Source organism: Ammodytes marinus (genome assembly GCF_949987685.1).
Source record: "Ammodytes marinus genome assembly, chromosome: 22".
In the NCBI taxonomy this organism is placed as follows: Eukaryota; Metazoa; Chordata; class Actinopteri; order Uranoscopiformes; family Ammodytidae; genus Ammodytes; species Ammodytes marinus.
Genome location: NC_137226.1, coordinates 23,111,194 through 23,134,976, shown reverse-complemented (window position 1 = coordinate 23,134,976; position 23,783 = coordinate 23,111,194). Strand labels below are relative to the sequence as shown.

The 23,783-nt window shown below is 40.9% G+C and overlaps 1 protein-coding gene across 1 annotated transcript in view; it reads right to left on the bottom strand.

Annotated features, from left to right (window-relative positions):
* large1 (LARGE xylosyl- and glucuronyltransferase 1) overlaps nucleotides 1-23,783 on the bottom strand; it is a 209,806-nt gene that overhangs the window by 23,212 nt on the left and 162,811 nt on the right. The window contains exons 12-13 of the mRNA XM_080050759.1: nucleotides 10,600-10,878; nucleotides 7,576-7,722 (exon numbers count right to left, since the gene is read on the bottom strand). Of these exons, the coding sequence (XP_079906885.1) occupies nucleotides 7,576-7,722; nucleotides 10,600-10,878 (426 nt within the window). The remainder of the gene's footprint in view (nucleotides 1-7,575; nucleotides 7,723-10,599; nucleotides 10,879-23,783) is intronic.

The window sequence follows — 23,783 nt, the reverse complement described above, 5'->3', positions numbered from 1 at the left end:
ATTGATCCTCGAGGAATGCAAGCGATCACACGAGTAGTGAAAACACTCGTGTCCATCCCTAGTAGCTATTGCACTAAATGGTAACACTTGAATACGTTATGCAAATATGCAACTTGTTTGTTGAAATGTTAATAAATGGGAGCTCAAGCAGCCATCTCTTTCACGACAATCCCCTCTGTGCACGAATTCTTACATATGGTAATTAAACATTATAACACTATCTATTACTTATAGTCCAGTGCGCCTTATAGTGCGGAAAGTACGGTAGTCTCTATCTGTGGGGTGCTGTATTCTCCAGATGTCAACTAAATTAGTAGTTGAAATCAAGTTTTTCAGAACTGTAGATGAGTTAGAAGGGTAGCTTGTTTTCTTTGATGACCTGTCCATATGCCAATCAAGGATTACATTGTGGTCCCCAGCAGCAATCACATTTGTGCCCAAAAGGTCGGGTAACATATCAAAGGTTTTACGGAAAAAGGCAGCTTCATCAATATTTGGGCCATAAATGTTACATGAACAGAGCAAAGGTACCCAGTTGCTATAAGGAAACGACCATTCGGGTCACTTACTGAAGAGATATGTTTGAAATCTATGTTTTTCTTAATAATAATTGCCACACCGCGGGCTTTGCTTGAAAAAGTGTATTGAAATATCTGGTCTGCCCATCTGCAGCGCAGCCAGTTCCGCTCTGAAGGTCTAATGTGAGTTTCTTGGAGGAACACATTATCGGCAGATAGATTTAAGATGTGAAAAAACCTTAGCTCATTTAATTAGATGGCCCATGCCTCGCACGTTCCAGCTCACCACGGTAGCCCCCCTGCTTGTATCATCACCCCCAGGTATCATACAAAGTTATACGCCATAATACACACACAGTGACACAGTAGTTTGCCCCAAACAAAAAGACAGTTAGACCACTAGTAAAAAAACACATACAGCCCTCGAACATGCCCTCCCACCCTCCCCACTTTCCCAAACAAAGCGAGGGAAAATACCCTAACATACTGTAAACGGGGATTACTCCAGCCATCTAGCCTATTCAGCCCGAAGGCCAGCTAAATGCTACGCTGTAAAACCGCTAGCTAACTAAAAGCTCAGCTGCCCCCCCTCCGATGTACAAATAAAAGTGTCAAAAATAGTAACGTTTCCCTTTGAAACGTGAACAAGAACATAACTCGTATAAACAACCTGCTCCCGGATTATATCAAGGCACATTTAAAACCACAAAAATAAGGCGTATAGCCCAGTGCACCCAGTGTCGGCGGGATGAACATAGATGAACACGGGAAAAAGTCTGTGCAGCTGGGCAAAGAATACTGTCTTCTGGCTTTTAGCTTACCCCACAATAAAGTGACCATGGCTCCAAGTCGAGGTTGGTTGTGAACGTTGGTCTGACTAGCCAAAGTTAGCCCGCTAGCTGATATTAGCCATCTAGCCGCCTTTAGCTCACTGGTGACTAGGGATGGGGATCGTTAATATTTATTGATATCGATACCTTTATCGATAGGCCTTATCGATCCGGGTCTTTATCGATACCACTATCGATACCTTTCTATTATTTGGTTGAAAGACGACGCAACAATATGTTTTTAACAGAACTGGTATTGCTTTTATTGCTTAACAAGTGAGCATAACAAAAACGTGTCTAGCCTTCAATAGTGGGTTAGTGATTAGGAAAATATTTAGGAAATAAATAATTGTATTTTAAATTAAATTAAATTTTTAATAAATATTGGCATCAGTAGATGATGAGAGCACTATACAACTGTATTACTCATGTTTCTCACCAAAAACTCAATTTCCCATTCCTTTACGTTACACTTGAACGCATCATGATAACCTAATAGTCGTTTTACTGAGCCATCCTGAACACATCATCACGCAGCACGTCTGAAAACTTTGTTTACTTTTTAAGCTAACTAGCTTGTATGCTGCCGATTACAACACGGATTTCACAATTGGATTACTATTTTTAACTGACGGGACAACAAGCTACACAGTCTGTGTGTGCGTTTACCGCTGGTACTTTGTGGATGATGAAGACGGGCCCGTGTGTGGTGCGGCGGCAGCAGCAGGAGGAGGAGTCTTTTCAATCCGGAGACAGTCGAAGGTACTGCATTTGGCCTTTATTTGATGCACAATGCTGATGTGCTTGGCCATTGAGGTTGTGTTCCCCTCTTTACAAGAAATGATTTTGCAACATAAGTTGCATTTCGCTTCCGCTTTATCTTCGAGCTTGGTAAAATAAAGCCAAACTGTAGACCTTTCCGCCCGTTCAGCCATCCTCGCGAGCGAAGAAAACTGCCAGACTTCACTTGTTTTACTTTTAATACCTGTTTGCTTACAATTTAATTCAAAAATATTGGCGGACACGCTGCAATGATTGGTTTGATTTGATTTAAATGCCGTGACGCGACTCAAGGTACACACGGGAGAAAAAAAAACGCCGAGACTCGATAGTGGTATCGATAAGCCCAAACGTTATTGATTTTCGGGTTTTGAAAAAAGTGGAACCGGGTCCTTGATAGAACCGGGTTTCGATCCCCATCCCTACTGGTGACACCGAACTGCCCTGCATGTTGTCGGCAAATCTCGTGGCCTCCTCCGGAGTGGAGAGTATCGATGTGTCGGAGCCCTGGGTGACTCAAAGCCGAGCGGGATAGATGAATCCGGTCCAAAATCTTTAATAAAGCTGGCAAAAAATTCCGTGGGGCGATCACCTTCAACTTTTTCTGGTAGCCCGACCACTTTTATGTTTTGGCGTCTAGAGCGCGCCTCGAGGTCAATTACTTTGTCCTGGAGAAGCTTGTTCGCATTCTCTAGCCGCAGCCCTTGTTGATCTAAGTGGGTTAGCCGGGTGGCGTGACCACTGCTAGCCTCCTCCACCGCAGCCATCCGCCGACCGTGCTCAGACAGAGTAGCCTGCGTGATTTGAAGAGACGCCTCCAGGGCTTGAAATCTATTGTCCATCTTCTTGCTCAAGTCGCCTATGGCTTTGAGAATGACGGCCAAGCTAGGGGCACCGTCCGCCATTGTTAGCTCTGACGCCTTGCCGTTAGCCCCCTCCTCAGCCGGTGGGGGTGATGGGCTTTCACTTTTAGTTTTCGGCTTTTTACGGGTCATTTTGTTTCGTTGCCGGTAGTAAAGTACAAAGCAGCACTCAAAGTGAGAATTTTGCAATAAATTGTCTTTTTTTATGTAAAACTTGATTTATCGGAGAGGAGCGCAAGTGAAACACGTCTATTCCATCGCATGCGCTCTAGCGCCCCTCTGGATCACTATTTTTAACTGACGGGACCTTTTCCACCGTCCGGTTCTGTGATTATTACCGCTACTTTGAATGACTGTTGATGCGCACGGTGCCGACTCGGACTCCGAGCTGCATGCAGCAGCTGATGGAGTTTTATTTTAATTTTTTTTAACTATACTGGAGGAGTTTGAAAGTGAGACAGTTGAAGGTAGGCCTACAACACTTTTATATGCAGTCTATGAAGAAAAGAGCCGAATCTCCGCTCTGAACTCAAAGACACGCTACAACACCTTGCCTCATTGTGAGCCCAGCTGTATGATCAGTGGTGTGTGTGTGTGTGTGATCAGCTCCTATCTCCTCACAAAGTGCGGAGAACAATCGCGCTTTCACTGGTCGGGTTTTCATGAAATTGAGCACACTCACAGCCTCTGTCAAAACTTTGTTTAGTTAGAGAATGAGCTGCCTTGGGGCTAGCGGCGCTTCCCGGTGAATGACACAGTGTGTCCATTGCGCATCTGGCGCCACACCGTTTATTAGTGATTGCGCCTGGCCCGCTGCTGAGCCATTGATTTCGGCGTCTGTTCTATCCTCGTTATTAAGGTTTTTATTAGGGCTGTCAAATTAACGCATTCATTTCGATTAATTAATCACAGAAAAGTTAACGCGATAAAAAAAATTAATGCAGATTAATCGCACTTCTATAGTGCCCTTTGACCCGGTGCAAAAGGGGTGAGACGATAGCGGAGCTGCACCTGTAGCTTGCGCACACGGGCCGCATGGGATTAAAGAGTAAAGAAAGAAGCAGAGAGGGCTCTATGGATGTGTTATGGGCTACTCCGGGCAAATAAGCATGAAGGTATAGGAATACGTCTTATGTTATTCTCCGCAGTGTCTGTGCATTGATTTAGTGGGTGCCTAATTAACAATGTAGGTTCAAAACAGTATCTCTCAATCTTCCTCCGTGTCTCAATTTTGTTTGCTAGCTGCAATCGTCTCCAGCAAACGGACACCCGCCCCCTCTCACTCTTCCTAGCATATGCCTGTCTTTTTTCCTCCTTTGATTGTGTGTGTGTGTGTGTGTCAATATTTTTGGCTATGAGTAGGACGATGTTGAATGAGTCGGCATAGGCTATGCGCACCTGTGTGGCAGTGCAGCGCTGCCTGTTGTGGGAGATAGACATTCGTCATTTAGCCTGCTTGTTTTTTTGTGTTTTTTTTCCGGCGCTAGTAGTTCCCAAATTTATTTCATGTAGAAACCTGACTGAGGGGAGGAGACAGAAGTTACGAGAGATGGAGAGAGAGAGAGAGAGAAACGAACGGTAGCCTATACAGTTGTTTATAAACAGGCATACAAGTGTCATATAAGTATGCGATTAATTTAGATTAATTAATCACAGAGCCTGTAATTAATTAGATACATTTTTTTAATCGCTTGACAGCCCTAGTTTTTATGTGTAAATTGAAGAAGGGAAATAGCAGGGGCCTGTCCTCTACTCCTCCAACTCATGCTGGGAAACGGTAAAAAAAACCATAGGCTATATTAAAATATTTCTAAAAACTATGCGCCACGGATGCGGACACATATTCCTCCCGTTCGTTGCGCCCCACCTGTCATGTCTCTATTCCCCACCGGTGGGGCGCGTCCCACACTTTGAGAACCACTGCTCTACACCAACAAAGTCGTGCCAAAGTGAATGGACAATCCCAACAGCCAATAAGAACAGAGAATTGGAGCCTCGCTCTGATTGGTCAAAGTGTACAGCTCATGTTCACTTTGACCAATCAGAAATCATATACCCCAGCTTTAAATTTTAAGAGTTAATTTCAGAGGCAAAAAATTCAGATGCGTTATTTCAATGCATATATTCCACACTAAAAATTCAATGGGTTTAATACAGTGGCAAAAAATTCATATACATTATTTCATGCAAAAATATTCACGGCTCAAAGGTGGCGTATGTGATTTCTGATTGGTCAAAATTAACATGAGCTGTACACTTTGACCAGAGCGAAGCTCCGATTCTTTAAAAAAAATAAAATAAATGGGACTGTCAACTGTTCAAGTCACTATCCCAACTGCTATTTTCTACCCAAATTCTCTACCCCATCTTTAAAATTCAATGGCTTTTTATTTTGTTTATTTGTTCTCTATCATATTTTATGATAGGGATAGCTTGGGCTGTTTGCATGTTACAAACAAGTCCGACACAGTCATAAATTACATTTAAAAATAAATCAATAAAAACTTGAGGAGGAGCTCAACACATGGCAGCCATCTCCAGCGCCATCTTGGGACTCACTCGTGCCATACTCACTTTTATTCTATGTTTATTTTGTGTGATCATTACTTCACTTTAATTAGTAACATTGTATCCACTGCACCTCCAGATGTTACAAATAAGGACTGCAATAGCTTGTGTTATTTCTTTGTTGACAAGATCAGAAACCTGAATGACTTGTATAAAAAAATTGTGTGTGTTGACTAGACAGCAGTCATTCATATCTAAACGTTGTGTTGCCTGTTAAGCTCAAGTCAAAATGAGTCTAGGCATTTTCCTGTGGATAAAGTTAGACCTGAGTAAATTACTGTAAAAATAGATACACAAAATCTACCACAGCTACTGAAGTGAATTTTGATTATATCATAGTCTTTGTGAATACTCTTTTCTGAATGGCTGGAGTTCATTCAATAGGTGTCCATTAACCTTTGATATATGGACACGTAGATGGAACTCCTCAAGTAGTTCCAGTTAAACATTCTGTCCACTTTAATGCGTCACCGCTGATTAAACAATGTTGATAACTGATTTATAAAGCCTAAAATAAATCTAGTCTACCTATAAAACTATTTCCAACAGTGTTATCCAGCCATGCAATAGCCTCTGAAAACACAGGATGGCGCTCGTTACACACAAGCTGCAATAATGATAGTAGTAAAATGAAGTGGCTAAACTAGCCTCTAGCTAAACTGCAATGGTTATCCCTTGAAAGGGTGAGTAAGCTCCCTGTTTAATTTGAAAAAGGTTAGTAACTGAGTTTAAATGTGTTTAGCAACATGTGTTTCTCTGTCTATCTGAGCTTCCTGCTATCAGTCAGTGTCAGCCCTCACATGTGCCATACACACTTTCGCCAGTCATTTTCTCAGTGAAATGTGTTATTGATTTTGGGGATAATGCTTTCCCTTAAAGCCACTACGAGTAACATGGCATGTTGGCGGCCCCTTTGGACAAAAGCGGTAGTATTTTTACGACGCCAGCTGTTGTGAAGCTGTTTTCTAGCTCGTGCCGGGCGTGCGAGATTCAAATGATCAGGAAGCAATATAGTGCATGTCCGTGTGTTGAAAGTGTGAGGGCACCGGACTCTTTTCGGCTCCGTGAGAGTGGTTAGTGACACAGCATCAACTAATGCCAGTCAGTGCTACACACAACGCCCTCCCGCCTGCCTATCACTCTCCCTTTTAGCTTTTCTTCTTTGCATTTTCTTTTTTTTCTTTGATGGTTCAGCCCCGTTATCAGTCATTATGACGACAAATAACTGTCTCAAACAAGGCTCCCGCTCCCCTTCCCTCACCTGGAGGGATAGGCTTCTCAAATCGCGTTCCTGCGCCACACTGAAATCTGCGACCAATACGGATATGTGACCATAGAACATGCACGCGTGAACCGAAAATCGGACTGGGTGTGCGACCAGACCAAACGCAGTAGTAAAAACTATATAAAAACGTATTTCTTTGCACTGATGGTCTTGTTTGCTGTTAAAGGTCATTTGTGATTATGAGAGGAAACATGAGGCTGTTCAAAAGATATTTAAATGTTACCCGTAGCCGCTTTAATTGTATGGCCAATTCTCTTGAATAAGCCATATTTTTAATATACAGTCAATGTCACTGTCCAAGTAATAGATGTTTTCCATTCCAAGCACACTTGATGCAAATAATGAAACTGGTGTGATTGAGACAACACCGGATTGGAAAATGTGCTAATTTTGAGACTGCAGAATTCATTAAAAGTGGCATTTTTGTTGGATTTGGAGAAACCCTTGTTGTTTTAGTTATTGAGCTATTTGAATTGTCCTTTTTTGATCCGATTATCTCAAACAGCTGAGGGTTTGTAAGTTTTGACGATATACGTAATTTGCAATGGGGGTTGAATAATTTTGATTGTAACTGTATAAGTTGGTTAAGGCCCTTCTAGATGTCAATCATCAGGAATAAATGGACGACGTGGAGGCATGAACTGTCCGACGTGAAGTCCATTCAATTCCTTACATGTAGACCTGAAGATTTCTTGAACATTGCTGGCTATAAAAATAATGCAGTTGTTTACCTGAAGGTGAAGAGTGTCCCCATGTCCAGCTGAGAGAGTAGCTCAGCCTTGGACTTTGGGTAAGACAGACGATATCGCAGCGTCTCAAAGGCTGGAACCACTAGAGCTTTCTTAGTGTTGGCCATGTCAAGCTGCAATACAGATTTTCTACAAACACACAAACACACATTAGTTTATATTACATACTGTATACAAATATAATTAATCATGATAATTTTTCCTGTGCGTTCAATACAATACAGCCCACGCATATGAGGATCAAGCTTAATCGACCTCAAAGATGGATCCTAGGTAGCTAATGACCACATAGAGGATATGGGAATGTCAGTCCAACATGGCTGTCTACAGCACAGGGGCCATAAAGTGAAGACTTCTGGATAACTCCCTTTTCAAACTGCAGACTTCATGAAAAACTCAGCTAACTGCAACCTGCAAAAGTCTCTCTGCAGACTCCACAATCATCGGCATCATCAGAGGTGGGGATATCGGAGTACAGAAATTTGACCGAGGACATAGTTGATTGATTAGTGGAACTACCTCAATGCAGGGCAAATTAAGGAGCTGGTGGTGGGCTTCCGAAGGTACCGACTGAATTGATAATACAAATTAATTTCATACTTCCTCTGCTGAGGAGACTGGTTTTTCTGAAGACCTTCTTTTTACTCTGTGGTGGCATCAGCCATTTTCTCAGTAGTGGTATGCTCGGTCAGCAGCATCTCAACTGCTAAAAGCCTGAGCATGTGTGTGTTTAGTCTAAACCCACCCGACCTATTCCAATAACCTTATTTATGGGCCTGAGCCCGATTAAGACCCAAAAATCTTTAATAAATTGGCTGTTATAATTAAAGTTTTAAACTACAATTAAGAGTTGATTGATTGATTGACAGGAAACTGTTAGATAAGCATTCAATGGCCCTCATTTATCAACCGTGCGTAGACCAGAAAAGTGGGTGTACGCACATTTCCACACAAACCTCGGCATTTATCAATATGGACGTGAGCGTAGGATACGCTCAAATCCCACGCCAGCTCTCAGCTCGTGTACGCAAGTTTGTAAACAGCATGAACTCGCAGTGCAGGCTGTGCCGGGTAGCCGATGACTTTGTTGGACAATTATTAGAAGATAATACAAATGCAGTGTTTGCTCAGACCGAAATAAAGATATTAATCACTTAAAAATATGTAGGAGCGCTGATTCAATAGTGCGCACACCGGCCACTTAGGAGCACTGCATGGGACTGCGTAAGGGCAGTTATCTCCGACTTGGAGCAGCTGGGGGGACACTGAGGCACGGGGGCTGCATTCATACAAAATGTTAGCCTAAGTATTAAATATGTAAGCTATGCAAGTAATACGCTGCTCTTTATGGAAAAAAAATACACGGCACAACATTCAGCTCAACACTTTATTTATTTTACGCACTTTTGAGATTTTAGTTCCTCTTTTAATGTGTCATTGATCGCTTGAGCAAGCGATTTATTTCCACCATTAACCGGCACGTTTCGGGTTGTTTTTCCAATCTGCTGGTGGAGCAGGACGGTGGGCGCTCTCACAGCTGATCGTTGCCGGGTCGGCTTCTGCAGCTGACGGTCGGGCTGACCACTCGTGCCAAGCGCAAACTGTCATACAGTAAAACGCAAAATGTGTTATTTTTAGTTTTTAAAACCCTTTTGAGTAGTGCTATCTAAAAGGGCCAATACATTCTAATCATTCAAATCTCTGCAGACGTATATTTCTTTCATGGGGACCATTATCGGACAGTTGGTGCGTCTTTTTCTCCTCTACCACTAAGGCTATTATGCCCGCACCTTCAGTTGGTTGCATTTCAGAGCAGCAACGCGCTTTTTTAGTGGCAATTTTTGAGTCGGACCACTCTCTCACAGCTGATCGTTGCCGGGTCGGCTTCTGCAGCTGACGGTCGGGCTGACCACTCGTGCCAAGCGCAAACTGTCATACAGTAAAACGCAAAATGTGTTATTTTTAGTTTTTAAAACCCTTTTGAGTAGTGCTATCTAAAAGGGCCAATACATTCTAATCATTCAAATCTCTGCAGACGTATATTTCTTTCATGGGGACCATTATCGGACAGTTGGTGCGTCTTTCTCTCCTCTACCACTAGGGCTATTATGCCCGCACCTCCAGTTGGTTGCATTTCAGAGCAGCAACGCGCTTTTTTAGCGGCAATTTTTGAGTCGGACCACTTTTTCTTCATCTATGTAAAGAAATGGCGACATATAATTGTATATGCTGTTTTATAGCATTTGAGCGATACTGATGTAAACCTCAAATGCAAAATCCTCAGCTGGAGATTGTTGTCAACACCAACGCTGTTGACCGCAGCAGTTATTCCCGTCCTAACTGCTGTCTTCCGTCGTTCTTTGATGCCGCTTGTAATGCTCCGAAATTAAACTATTTTTTGTTTCTACTTTCGCTGTTATGCATTTTATAATTATGAAACTAAAAACCAAGACTTGTCCAGTCCCTAGGGAAAGGGGGAATCCTGCCCGAAGCTTTTTTTTTTTTTTTAATATATTTATTTGGGCATTTTTATGCTTTATTTGACAGTGCAGAGAGACAGAGGTGAAATGGGGCAAAGAGGGGAGTGACATGCAGAGAACGACCGCGGGTGGGAATCGAACCCGGGTCTGCTGCTGGGCCCGGCCCGGGAGGGGGACTCCTTACCGACTGAGCTAAAGGCGCCCCCTCGTCCTAAAGCTTTAAGACTTTAAAGTCAACACTGCTTTGAGTAGATTATACATTTAAATTGACAATTCACTCATGTATAATATAAATGCATAATGTATACAACATTGTGAGTGTTTATATACTTATTTATTATATATTGCTGTCTGTCTACTTTTTAAAAAAAAGTCCCCTTTGCTGTAAAATGCACATTTTCCTGCTGTGGAATTCATAAAGGTGACTATCTTATCATAATTGTGTTTATAAAATCTAAAGATCTGACAAGTGTAAAGGGGTAATTAACACTTCGAATTTATCTGGTTTCTATTGGATTTCTCTTACCTGAGGTACTCATAGAGACCATACATGGGCAGGAAGTCGATGTCTGATAGAAACATGTAAGGTGTGTTGACTTGGCGCATGGCTACGTTTCGCAGCAGGTTGACGGGGTAGAACTGTCCCTCTTTATAGACAATGTGGTAACCAACATTCCCACGGCTCATCAGCACCTCAGAGCCCTGAGCGTAACGCAGGAACTGCTGGGCCTCAGCATCAGACAGGTACAGGGCCAGGCTGATGGGGCCTTCCCAGTGCTTACAGATTGCCTCCAACATCTGGAGCCTATGGAGAGATCAGTGATATCACAAAAACGCAGTAGGCATACCAACCTTTGTCAACAAGATAGAAACTTGCATGAACAAAATACATACTTGTGCAAACAAGTAAGGACAACACTTTAGTAATGCCTGGGTTGAAGACCGGGTCTTTCGGGAGGATATTTGGGATGTGGGATATTTTCCATTAATTGTGGCCTAACTAATAAAACAAACTCTCGCCATAGTGGCTTTTTCAGATGGGAGGCGCCAGATCTGCCTGGTAATACAGTAGGCTACATTTTCAATGACAAGCGAGCGTATAAATAAAGAGGCCCTGGGGTTCTACAGGTAGAGCGACAAGTGTGTGAGACGAGCACAGACGAGAGAGATTGATATCAATCTCTCTCGTCTGTGCTCGTCTCACACATGCACGCTGGCAGAGCTGAAAAGTGTTACCGTTTTTACTCTCATTTGATAGTCCTAACAGATGTCTACAAATGCTTAGTTGAATGTAGATTGATAGTTTGTTGACAGTCATCTATATATTAGTTGACAATCAACAGATAGTTAACTACACATAAGGTGCTTAATTAGCTACTGATTGTCAAAATATTCATATCTTTATTTTTCAATGAACACATGATCAACAGATAGTTGACTGGTCATTCATTGGATGAGATTGAGAAACCTTGTGAGTGGGACATAGGCTATTTATCATCATATTCTGACATCATACTGTTGACTTTCAACTAACACTCTACAGAGAGTTAGTTGAATGTCGGTTAATAACTGTAGTTGATAGTCAACTTATTAGAAGTTGACACTACTGAGAGTTTGTTGATTTTACAAAAAAGACAGTTTTTTAAAAATCTGTAAAAAACTTAACATTTGCATATAGTTTACTGGCAGTTAGTTGAATGTATGTAACATATCAAAATAAAGTGTTACCCACTTGTTTTCTCCTTTAACAGATGATGTGATATTTACCATGCTCCTATCTTAAAGCTCACATATTATGCACTTTGCTGTCAATTTTATATGGTCTAAGTAGTCCCTAATACTTATTTTTTTAGATGTTTGCTGAAAAACCCGTTCAGATCATTTATTGTAGCAAGCCTCTATACCCTGATTGTCCTCTGGTCTCAGGATGACCTATATTTGTGCGATCTGGCTGGCCCCTCCCACCTCTCTGCCGGGCTTTCTTTATATGTCCATGGGGCTCTCCCACCGTCTCTGCCGTGCTCTCGCGATACTAGAGAGACACTGCGTGACTGCGAACACAGTGTTTACCCGGAGCTAAGCCATAGCTGGTTGCTTGTCCCAAAGCTAATAGCTATACACCAGTCAGGCAAAACTACCAATAAAAACTATTATTTTAGTTTCACTGTTTAAAAAAAAGCACAGGTAGCTTCCAATCCGTTGTGTTATTAAAAACGAGGCATTATAAGACTGCAAGGGGAAAGCTAAGTTAGTGTATTAGGAGCAAAACTTGGTGCTACAACCAAAGCTACATGGGCGCTAACGCAAAAAATAAGACTCAGACGATTTAAACCAGTGAAAACAGTAGCTTCAAAGTGTGATTTCTACATGAATATCTTCCCATCCTTTGTCATGTTAAAAACGAGTAATTTTCAGACTGCTGTGGGGAATATAAACAGCGTGTTATGAGCAAAAGCTGGTTGCTTGTCCCAAAGCTAATAGCTATACACCAGTCAGGCAAAACTACCAATAAAAACTATTATTTTAGTTTCACCGTTTAAAAAAAAGCACAGGTAGCTTCCTATCCGTTGTGTTATTAAAAACGAGGAATTAATAGACTGCTGTGGTTAAGATAAATTAGTGGAGTATGAGCAAAAGCATTCTGTGTTGGTGTATGTAACATTCAGGCTGTACTAAGGGCATCTTGTCGCTTAGCGGGGAAAACAACATGGCTGTCGCTCGGAACATTTTCCATCGGATCTCGGGGCCGTGGACCAATAAGAAATGGGGGGGGGGGTGGGGTTATCATAAACTACTGCACGGTGGACGTTTCTGGGGGGGAAGCATGGACATATAAAGAAAATATGGGGATGTGGCTGTGCCGACTTTTACGTAATAGTCGGCGAGAATTCTGACTGGAGTATATTGGGGGGGAGGGGTGGGGGTTTCAGAAAGGGGGAGAGTGATAAAAGGAGAGATTGTTATTTTTTTTTATATTTTGGCAGTCTCTAGGTACACCGTGGACCCATGGATATGTTAGAACACATTTAAAAAGTGCATTTAGCATAATATGTGACCTTTAAAGTCAAGACTGGATGAACATACAATAGCCTCTCATGCTTAATCTTGTAGACTACAGGAATATAAATCGAAATAAACAGCTGGAGCATCGATGTTTGTCTCTGTTCCACTAAACACTAAACCTACTCAACATATTAAAGTAGACAATTAAACAAACTAACAACTGAATCAACTAATTGACTTACTGACCGAACAAATTTAATAATAATAATAATTGATTGGATTTATATAGCGCTTTATTTCTCTGTGACTGAAAGCGCTTTACAGGGTTCCAGGTTCAATTCGTTCACACAGTCATACCGGTGGTGGTAAACTACGATAGTAGCCGCAGCTGCCCATGCAAAGGATTTGTGACAAAATATTAAGTTTTATTAATTTTAATTTATTTTAAGTCTATCTGTTCCAATACTTTTGCTCACCTAAAAATGTGGTGTTCCTTTACAAAAAAAGCTATCTTCTCAGTTGTGTATCAGATCCAGATGTAAATACCTGGAAATTAAAGCTGAAATGTTGATCTATTGTCTCATATTCACATTTTGGTGTCAAACCCAAATGTTTCCAGTCTACAGCGAAAATAAAGGAATTGGCCTCACCGTTCCAATAGTTTTGTAGGGGACTGTATACCTAATCAGCCAATCACATGGCAGCAACTCAATGCATTTAGGCATGTAGACCTGGACAGGACAACTCATTGAAGTTCAAACCGAGCAACAAAATGGGGGAGGGGGTTTAAGTGACACTGATGGTGCCAGACTGGCTGGTCTGAGTTTTTCAGAAACTGCTTATCTACTGGAATTTTGACGCACACGCATCTAGGGTTTACAGAAAATGGTCCAAAAAAGGAAACATTTCCAGTGAGTGGCAGTTGTGTGGACGAAAATGCCATTTTGATTTCAGAGGTCAGAGGAGAATGGGCAGACCTGTTCGAGGTTGCGAGAAAGGCAGTTACTCAAATAACCACTTGATACAACCAAGGTATGGAGAATATAATCTCTGAACGCACAAAACGTCCAACCTGCAGACGGGCTACATCAGCAGGAGACCCCACCGGCCGCCACTTCTGTCATCTAAGAACAGTAAACTGAGCCTACAATTCACACAGGCTCACCAAAATTGGACAATATAAGATTGGAAAAATCTTGCCTGGTCCGATGAGTCTCGATTTCAATTGCGACATTCAGACGGTAGGGTCAGAATTTGGCGTAAACAACATGAAAGCATGGATCCATCCTGCCGTGCACCATCAACTTGTGGCAGTTTTTGCTGCTGTTCTTTGCAGCCTGTGGGGTGTAACCTGTGATACATCTTTCTATGTATGGAGACTTTAGGTGGTGTCTTTTTGGTTTATTTAATTTCTTTTTTTCCTCTTATTGGACACTGAATGCAATCAGTTAATATAGCAACTTATAATGTGAATGGGCTTGTCAATACCATTAACCCTTAGGGGTCTCCCGGCACACTGGGGTGACCAAATCACATGACCAATTCAAGCTAGCGCTGCATAAAAACAACAGTCGGGCCAACTTTAGTTTAGTTTAGTTTAGTTTATTTATTTATTTCGATCAAAACATATTCACAACATCACTTACACAAGTTAAAAAAATAAAATAATAAAAAACACACAAAATAACAAAGTTGTCATCGTAATTTATATATTAATTTCTTATAAATAGTATTGATCGAAAAGGTGTAGGCTGAAGCCTTAGCTTATTGCGCCTACCCTTTTTACATTATGTTTATTTATTCAATTTTTCGTTGGTCCCTCAGGATCTTATTTAATTATTATATATATATATATATATATATATATATATATATATATATATATATTTTTTTTTTTAAATAATTTGTTTGATAGTTATTGTAAATATTATTGCTATAATTAATTCCTGTATATGTTAAACTTCACCAACAGCTCCTGTCGAAAGTGCTCACTTGAAACTCAATACCAACCTTTGTTTCATACAAATTGACCCAGTAGAAACGGAGATACAATGGTTTAAAGTTGATGGGCTCAAACGTATGAGAATTTGAATGCGGCGGCCATTAAATATTTTAATATCTCCGCCGTATTTTGCCATTTTCTAATCAGAAACTCATTCCGGAAGTAGATGCTGTGCTCATCAAAGTGTATTCATGTCTATGGGCTGCATTTAGCAGGGAGAGGAGGGCAGGGGAGGGGAGGGGAGGGCAAATGCCAGTCGAAAGGCAACAGAAGGCCGCAGACGATGCCAACACTGCCAACACTGCCAATAAGTCCACGGGAAGAGAAACATCACACCATGGAAGTGCAAGTCCTGTGATGTTGTTCCTGTCTCGTAGTTGACAGGAACTGTTTTGAAGAGTGGCACATATAGGCCAAGAACAGATATACTGTCTGTATATTTTTTACATAGGCTTATCCTTTCTCAATCAAACTGTTACATTAATATAATGAATTGCATGTATATATTTACAGCTTTCAAATGTTTTGCTGAATATTGTATGTGTATGAAAAAATTATTAACAATTTCAAAATATGTTTATTTTAGTTTGTTGTGGTTTTGGGTCCAATATGTTCACATAATACGTCAAAATTAAAGAAATTAATCTGCTATTTGTTCATAAAATTTGTAAATAGGTTACTGCCACTTCAATGAAAGTTTTACATTATCACAATGACATCCCATGTATATATTTTCAGCTTTCAAAATGTTTGTTGTGAATGTTTGTTACCCATAGTAAAAATAATATAATTTTCAAAATATGTTTTTCGATTTTTTTGTGTGGTTTTGGGTCCAATATGTTCACATAGTAGTTTGTGAACGTAGTTTCTTTTTTGAGAGCAGAGGCTTCTTCAGCAACCCTCCCTTGAAAGCCATGTTGACTGAGTTTTCTTCTTATTGTGGAACCATGCACATCTGTCCCAGATGTTGCAAGAGAGGTCTGCAAATCACTATATGTAATGTGTGGGTTGGCTTTTAACTAAAAAAATACTTTTCTTGTGGCGCTTGAAGATATTTTTGAAGGAAGTCCACTTCTAGGCAGATGTTCAGTCACTCTTAAAGCTCTCCATTTGTAGATGATTTGCCTCACGGTGGACCGATGGAGCTCAAACTTTTTTTGAATTAATTTATAGCTGTCCCCAGACAACGCTCAGAGTTTTGGCTCATTAGTTTTGGCTCACTAGTTTTATCATTAGATATTTTTTTTTCAGTATTTTGATTATTTAACTATATACTAGTGGTGGGCCGTTATCGGCGTTAACGTGCTGCGTTAACGCCAGACTCTTATCGGCGATAAAAAAAAATATCGCCGTTAATCTCTTATTCCACCTCCTGTTCGGCTCAGGGGAGATGGTTCCCTCCAGGGCCGATGGCTATTCGCCGTCGGGGTGAACCCCCTTCCGTGTGTTCTCTGGTCGGGTAATAATAGCCGGGGGCCGTTGTTGACACTTGAGGAGCCTTTATTGCAGGAGCGAAGCTTCTCTCACACACCCGCCGCTCTCTCTCTCCATCACTTGCCCACGACACACAGCACCTGGCTGCAGGATCGCTAATGTAACACTCAACACGCCAAACCCCCTTCACAAATCTGTCTATTCAATGTTTACTTATGAATGTATCCATGTACGTAACTCTGACATGTACATAACTTAATTTATTGTTAATAATATGGTCTGTTTATAAATTCGGCATATGATTAAAGCATCTAAAAGCCCGTAATCATGTTAAACGTTTACTGTTTTTAAGTTATTAATGCCACTCGCTCCCGCAGATACACAGCAGAGGGAGGTCTTATATTCAGCCATTGCTAAAGGGAGTGTTGTATTATGGAACGGCCGCTGTGGTACGAAATTCCAGTCTCAACAATGTTTCCTACACGCAATTATAACTCTAGCGTCTACAGCCCGTTGTTTTCATGTAGTGTAACTTGTGTAATGTGTTACATTATTCAGCTGTTGCCGTGATGTCGGCTAACGCTGATGCTAATGATAACTAGCTCTCCGTCGCACAATAGACTGTAGGTTGGTGTTGCAGCCAGCTGTTAGGTGAAGCGCTGTCCCACAGGTAAAAGCCATGGACCTATAAAGCCTGTCCAATATTCACTCTAGTCCAGCTTCTTGAAAAGTTTATAAGGACTTTATTATTTATGTAAAAATTATATTTAATGTTTCACTTGAAGCACAAAATTAATGGCTTTATTTTCTGTTATAGCCTATACCCAACAAATTAGTTTTTTCGTTTTTTTTAACCACAAAAAACAGTGCAATGTTGTGATTTTTAGCCTTATATCTGATTAAATTGTTAGAATATTATTTGTTCGCAATAATTAGACACTCGTTCTGATGACGAAATGAAAGCCACCTGGCTTGAGAAACACGTTCTCAAAGACTTAGGCCTACTTTGAGTCATTATTTAGGGAGCACACACATATTATGAATGAATTCAAATGAGCCATTTTAATCTAGATTAATTCCAAAATTCAATGAGATTAATCTAGATTTAAAAAATTAATCTATGCCCACCTCTACTATATACGTACAGCACATTATTCCTTACACACACTATGGACTACAACAAACCTGATTTTGAAGGCCAGATTTTTAAGCCTTTTGATCCCTCTACTATTGAGTCTTACAATTTTGATGTTGACCCAGACCTACATTTTTTTTCATCATTTGATGCCTCTAACATTTGTAGTTTTTATAATGACACTCAGTTTAATGACTTGTGTGTTTCTATGCCTCCTAATATATTCTCTACTTTTCATCTGAATATAAGAAGTCTTTCCAGCAACTATGACAAATTCATTCATTATCTATCTTCACTTAAACACGATTTTTCTGTTATTGCTTTATCAGAAACATGGTTTACAGAGGACTCTAGAGACATTTTTAAATTACCTAAATATAATTCGGTTCACTACGTAAGAGAGAATAGATCTCTAGGCGGAGTATCTCTGTTTATCAATGGTGACTATGAATTTAAAATTAGGGATGATCTCTCTCTAGAGTCTGATGGGGCTGAGGTGGAATCTGTTTTTGTAGAGCTCTCTGGTGTCTCTGGTGGAAGGAATGTTGTTGTTGGTGTTATTTATCGTACACCTGACTATCATCAAAGATTTTAATGAAAGTTTGTCAAATTCTCTTCATCTGATAAACAATGAAGATAAACTCAGTTACATTTTAGGAGATTTTAATATAAATCTCTTTAAATATAAATCAGATACCCTTACTGGGGATTTTCTCAATATTCTTTATTCTAGTTATTTTTTTCCTCTTATTAATAAATCTACACGAGTTAAAGACAATTCAGCAACTTTGATAGATAACATCTTAACTAACTCTTTGAGTGAAGGAATGACATCTGGGGTCTTGTATCAGTGTCAGACCATTTTCCCATATTCCAGTACTCTCTAATCAAGGTTAATAGAACTAAACATACCAAGAAAATAATGCACAAAAGAATTATGAGCAAGTCAAATATTTCAAAATTTAAAGACAAACTTGCCAGTATTTCTTGGGATGACCTATATGAGGAAAATAATGCTGAGTTTGCATATCAACATTAGCAAAGTTATTAGCTTTATTTTTAATGAATGTTTTCCATTTGGAAATTCCAGGAAATGCAGTCAAGACTTCAATAAGGCTTGGTTTACAGTAGATTTGTTGAAGCTGTTGAGGAAAAAGAATAAACTATACAGAAAATATGTCTCAAATCCTACTCCTCTTATCCATGGTATTTATAAATCCTATAGAAATAAATATATTCATTCCATTAGATCTGCAAAAAAGAAATATTTCAGTGAAAAATTTAAGAGGTGTTCAACGGATATTAAAACCACATGGAAAGTAATAAATCAGTTGTTCCAAAGAGAAAAAACTGTCCCAGAGCTACCGTCAGTCTTTTTGGATGGTGAAAATTCTCTGAAAAATCCATTTGATATAGCTCAAAAATGTAATGATTTTTTTGTTAATATTGGCTATGAATTAGCTAACAAAATATCTGCATGTCATGGTAATCCACTGGATTTTATTCCGAGACATTTTCCTATTATTTCTTCTTTTAAACCCCCTGATATCCAAGAAATAAGTGACATAATTGAGGAACTAAAAACATCTTCAGCTGGTCATGATAATATTACTGCATTTCTTGTCAAACAGGTAAAACAGTCAATACTGCAGCCACTTACTCACATATTTTCTCTGTCCTTGAAAACAGGCGTTGTACCAGAGGATTTAAAAGTTGCCAAAGTTATTCCTCTGTTTAAAGCTGATGATCCATGTTGTTTTAATAACTATAGACCCATATCTATTTTGCCATGTGTAACTGCCGCACATTGGCAGTTTGTTTTAATTAGTAAAACTCAGATTTTTTGTTCCTACCTGTCAGTGTTATTGGGGCGGAACTAATTGCCGCCGGTATATGTTTCCGCTACCGCACTTTAGGTGACGTACATTGCCAACAGCATGAAAGAAGCAGCACCCGTTTCTATACGCTACAAGTTAAAGTAAAGCTAAAGGCACAAAGAAAGAAGAAAAAACCTTAAAAGGACAAGAAACAAGACTCCCTCCCTAAGTAGTTTAGCAGTGGACGAGGTTTGTTTACCATTTATTTATTTATATGAAGAATGTATACCGGACATTGCCATTGTGAATTGTATTTGTTTATTGATTTCTTTTTTCTCTTTTAAAACCCAGTTCTCACGGGTTGAACCAACGTGGAAATAAAAACCCTGTTTTTAACAAAGACCTCTGCCTCGCGTGAAACTACTTGGGAGCTACAGTGAGAACTCGACTGCTCTGCATGAGTAGCCGAGGAAGACGCAAGACGGCAGCGGCCATCTCCGTACCGCATGTGTATCTTCTACCACCGTCAACGCAGCAACGCAAGAAGAGCAAGCCCACCGGGCGGTTAAGGTGCACTTAGCGTGAACTTTGCTGCAACTAGTTTGCACTCAAGAGACTGAAACTTTATTTTAAATTTCATACAACAAGTTGACTTAATTGAAGTGCATTTAGACTCGCATTGTGTTGATATTGAGATTGTGTATATTGGTGGTTACACTGTACAAATTCTGTTCAACCAATAACACTAAATTAAGAGACAACTGTATTTCTGTGAATTTAAAGGTGTATTGCTGTTACTTAGCAAGTGTTTAAGGTGTCTGTAGCTTACCTTTGCAAGAGGCAATATATATTTGTGTTTATTTTCACTTTGAGTGATATAAGTTAAATACAGCTGTAAACAAATACCTCAAAAAATATTGTAAGCTACCCTGAACCCAACCTTACTACTAAGCTAAAGATAATATTGGATTTAAACCAAACTAAAGTAACCTACTAAAATGTCAGAGTTTGAGCTAGCCCCTGAGAGTGATGAAGAAGGTGTCAGTGATGATGACATGAAGCAGTACCGCACAGAAGCACAACCACAAACTACCGAAGGCACCAAAGCTGATAACCCCACTACCTCGCAAGAGCCACAGAGAGGCCAAAGAGTTCGTAAATTGACGGAAAAGGGCCAAGCACTGCACAATGAGCAAGTATGAAAGGTTGCACATCGTTTCAGCCTGAGCTACGAGAAGTGGAAGACTATCATTAAGGACGCCAAAGGTACATTGAGTGGTCAATGCTCAAACGACCTGCTGCATGAACACATCACTAAGGTCAGCAAAGCTTCAAATAATCTAAAGGATGTTTATGAAGAGTTAAGACACATCAACATTCCAGACCAAGACACACGTCGCAGAGTAGACACCTGTGAAGCAGTAACAAAGAAGATAATCGAAACCGCAAGAGGTTATCTAAGAACTGAGAAGGGTGAATGTCAAGTGGATGAAGAACAAGCTGTTAAAGAAACAGGATCTGTGAGCAAATCTGCAGCCGCAGATAGAATAAGCATTAAATCTCACCGCAGCAAGTCCTCCAAGTTCTCTGCCCAAAACTCTCAATGCAGCTCAAAAAACATGTCCAGATGTTCAAGTCAGTCTTCTTCACAGAGGCAATACGCTGCTGCTGAAGCTGCTGCCAATGAAGCCGAACTGCAAGTTCTGCTCGAAAAAGAACAACATATCGAAGAACTTGAAAAACTTGAAGCTGAAGAATCAGAGAGGAAGAAGGTTATAGAGGCCAAGCGCAGGCAAATAGAGTGAATGGATACAATAATGAAGCTAAAGGCTGCCAAGGCACGACTGCAAGTATATGATCAGAATGAAGGCTCGGATGAAGAAATCGACGCGCTCAACATGCACAACATGTCCCGTTGAAGGAGGAAAAGAAGGAGGTCAAACAGGAAATTAACCTGTCAAGGTCCCACCCTCAACCACAAGCTACGCCACTTCTGAACCAAGAAGGTACCACAGCAGCCCTCATGAAAGTGTTCGCAGACTCCATCAGCGCAAGTCGTCTTCCTATACCTGAACCATCAACATTCAATGGCGATCCACTCAGATTCAACGATTGGAAGGTTTCATTTAAGACACTGATTGACCGGAAAACCATACCAGGTGACGAGAAGATATATTACCTACGAAGGTATGTGGGTGGAGTTGCAAAAAGGGCCATAGAGAGTTACTTCATTCTAGGCACAGAGTCTGCCTATCATGCAGCATGGACCATCTTAGAAGAGAGATATGGCAATCCATTCCTCATCGCCAAAGCCTTCAGAGACAAGCTTGATTCATGGCCCAAGATAAGCTCCAAAGGTAGCCTTGAACTTCAAGAATTTGCTGACTTCCTTTGCAGCTGTGAGGCCGCCATGTCTCAGATTCAGAGTCTTGAGATACTCAATGACTGCAACGAGAATCAGAAGATGCTTGCTAAACTTCCAGACTGGCTGACCTCAAGATGGAATAGGAAAGTCATGGAAGAGGAAGAACAAGGTCGCAGGTTCCCAAGCTTCAGCCAATTCGTTAAGTACATCACACGTGAAGCAAAAATCGCATGCAACCCGATATCATCCCTCAACGCCCTAAAACCAAGTGAAAATGAGAAGAGCAAGGTTCCATGGAACAGAAGTCCTAGCGCAAACGTATTAGCAACAAACTCGGACGAAACGGTCACAAACTGTGTGTTCTGTGAGACGGCAGGTCACAGTCTTCACAATTGTTATAAATTCATGGATGAAACCGTCTCTGACCGAGTCAAGTTTGTGCAAGAAAAGAGGTTGTGCTATGGCTGTCTGAAGTCTGGCCACCGCTCAAAGGACTGCGAAAACAGAATGACCTGCAAAACCTGTAAGAAAAGGCACCCAACTTGCCTCCACGATAATCGCACCCAGGAAGGAAGGATGTTAACAAGGCCTGATGGAGTAAGAGATTGTGGCAATACTGAACACTCTCAAGATATGGCAAGACCCTCACATGAAGCTACATCAAACAGAGTAATCCAGCATGTCAAAGACACTCATACGTCCACCATCATCCCAGTGTGGGTGTCCGCCACAAGTGAGCCTCATCGTGAAGTTCTTGTGTATGCACTTCTAGATACACAGAGTGACACAACCTTTCTCCTGGAAGACACTGCAAAGGCTCTAGGCACGAAGAGCGAACCAGTTCAACTAAAACTCTCAACAATGGCTTCAAGAAACACTGTTGTGTCCTGTAGGAAACTGACTGGCCTGCAAGTAAGAGGAATGTATTCCAACAAGATAATTCCCCTGCCAGTGACCTATACAAGAGAATTCATATCTGCAAACAGAGATCATATTCCCTCACCAGAGACAGCAAAAGCATGGCCACATCTCGAACACATTGCAGATAAGATAGCTCAGCACCAAAGCTGCGACGTCGGCTTGCTAATTGGCTACAACTGTCCTCAAGCTCTCATTCCAAGACATGTTGTTCCTGGTGAAGAAAATCAGCCCTTTGCACTGAGAACAGACTTGGGCTGGAGTGTAGTTGGCTTCGGCAACCAATGTCTAGATAATGGAGAAGCAATTGGAGTGAGTCACCAGGTCATCGTGAAGCAAGTGATACCAGGTAATCCATCGTCCCCAAACCTCACAAGTGAAGTGCACCATGTCTGTAGAACACAGATCAAGGAAGAAGTCTCACCTGCGGTCATCAAGGTGCCGTATCCTGACCTTGTTGAAAGAGCTTCAGAGGACGGCAACATGTCTCAAGAAGATATCCCACTCCTCTCAAGGAAGGGAAAAGGCATCGGGCTCAAGGAAGATGATCACTCTGAAATGCCACTGACGTTCAAGAAAGACAGACCTAACTTACCAGAAACCAAGATATGTGCTGTCCACCGTCTTGGATGCCTAGAAAGGAAGCTGAAAAGAAAGAACAAGTCAACATTGGCCGAGAGCCCAGAAATGCCTGCTGTGTCCCTCCAAACCACCTCAAGTGACACGCCCAAAAGGAAAAGGACGTTGTATAGTGAAGAAAAAAATTAGCGAAAGGTGGGAGAAGATAAAGGATAGTCAAAGCAGACATCCAACAGAAAGAAAGCAAAGAAGAAAGGAGACAGTTCTCGTGAAGAGCATATGGCCGAAGGAATCACTACGACAAGTAAGTCGGAGGGCATTGACGAAGAGGAAACACCAGGGCAAGTTACTGAAGGCAAGAAGAAAAGAAGCAGACTGAAGACCTCAGGGTGCTAAGCTCACTCTGTTCATTAGTTACCTAAAATTAGATAGCACTTTATTTGATGTTTTACGTGCA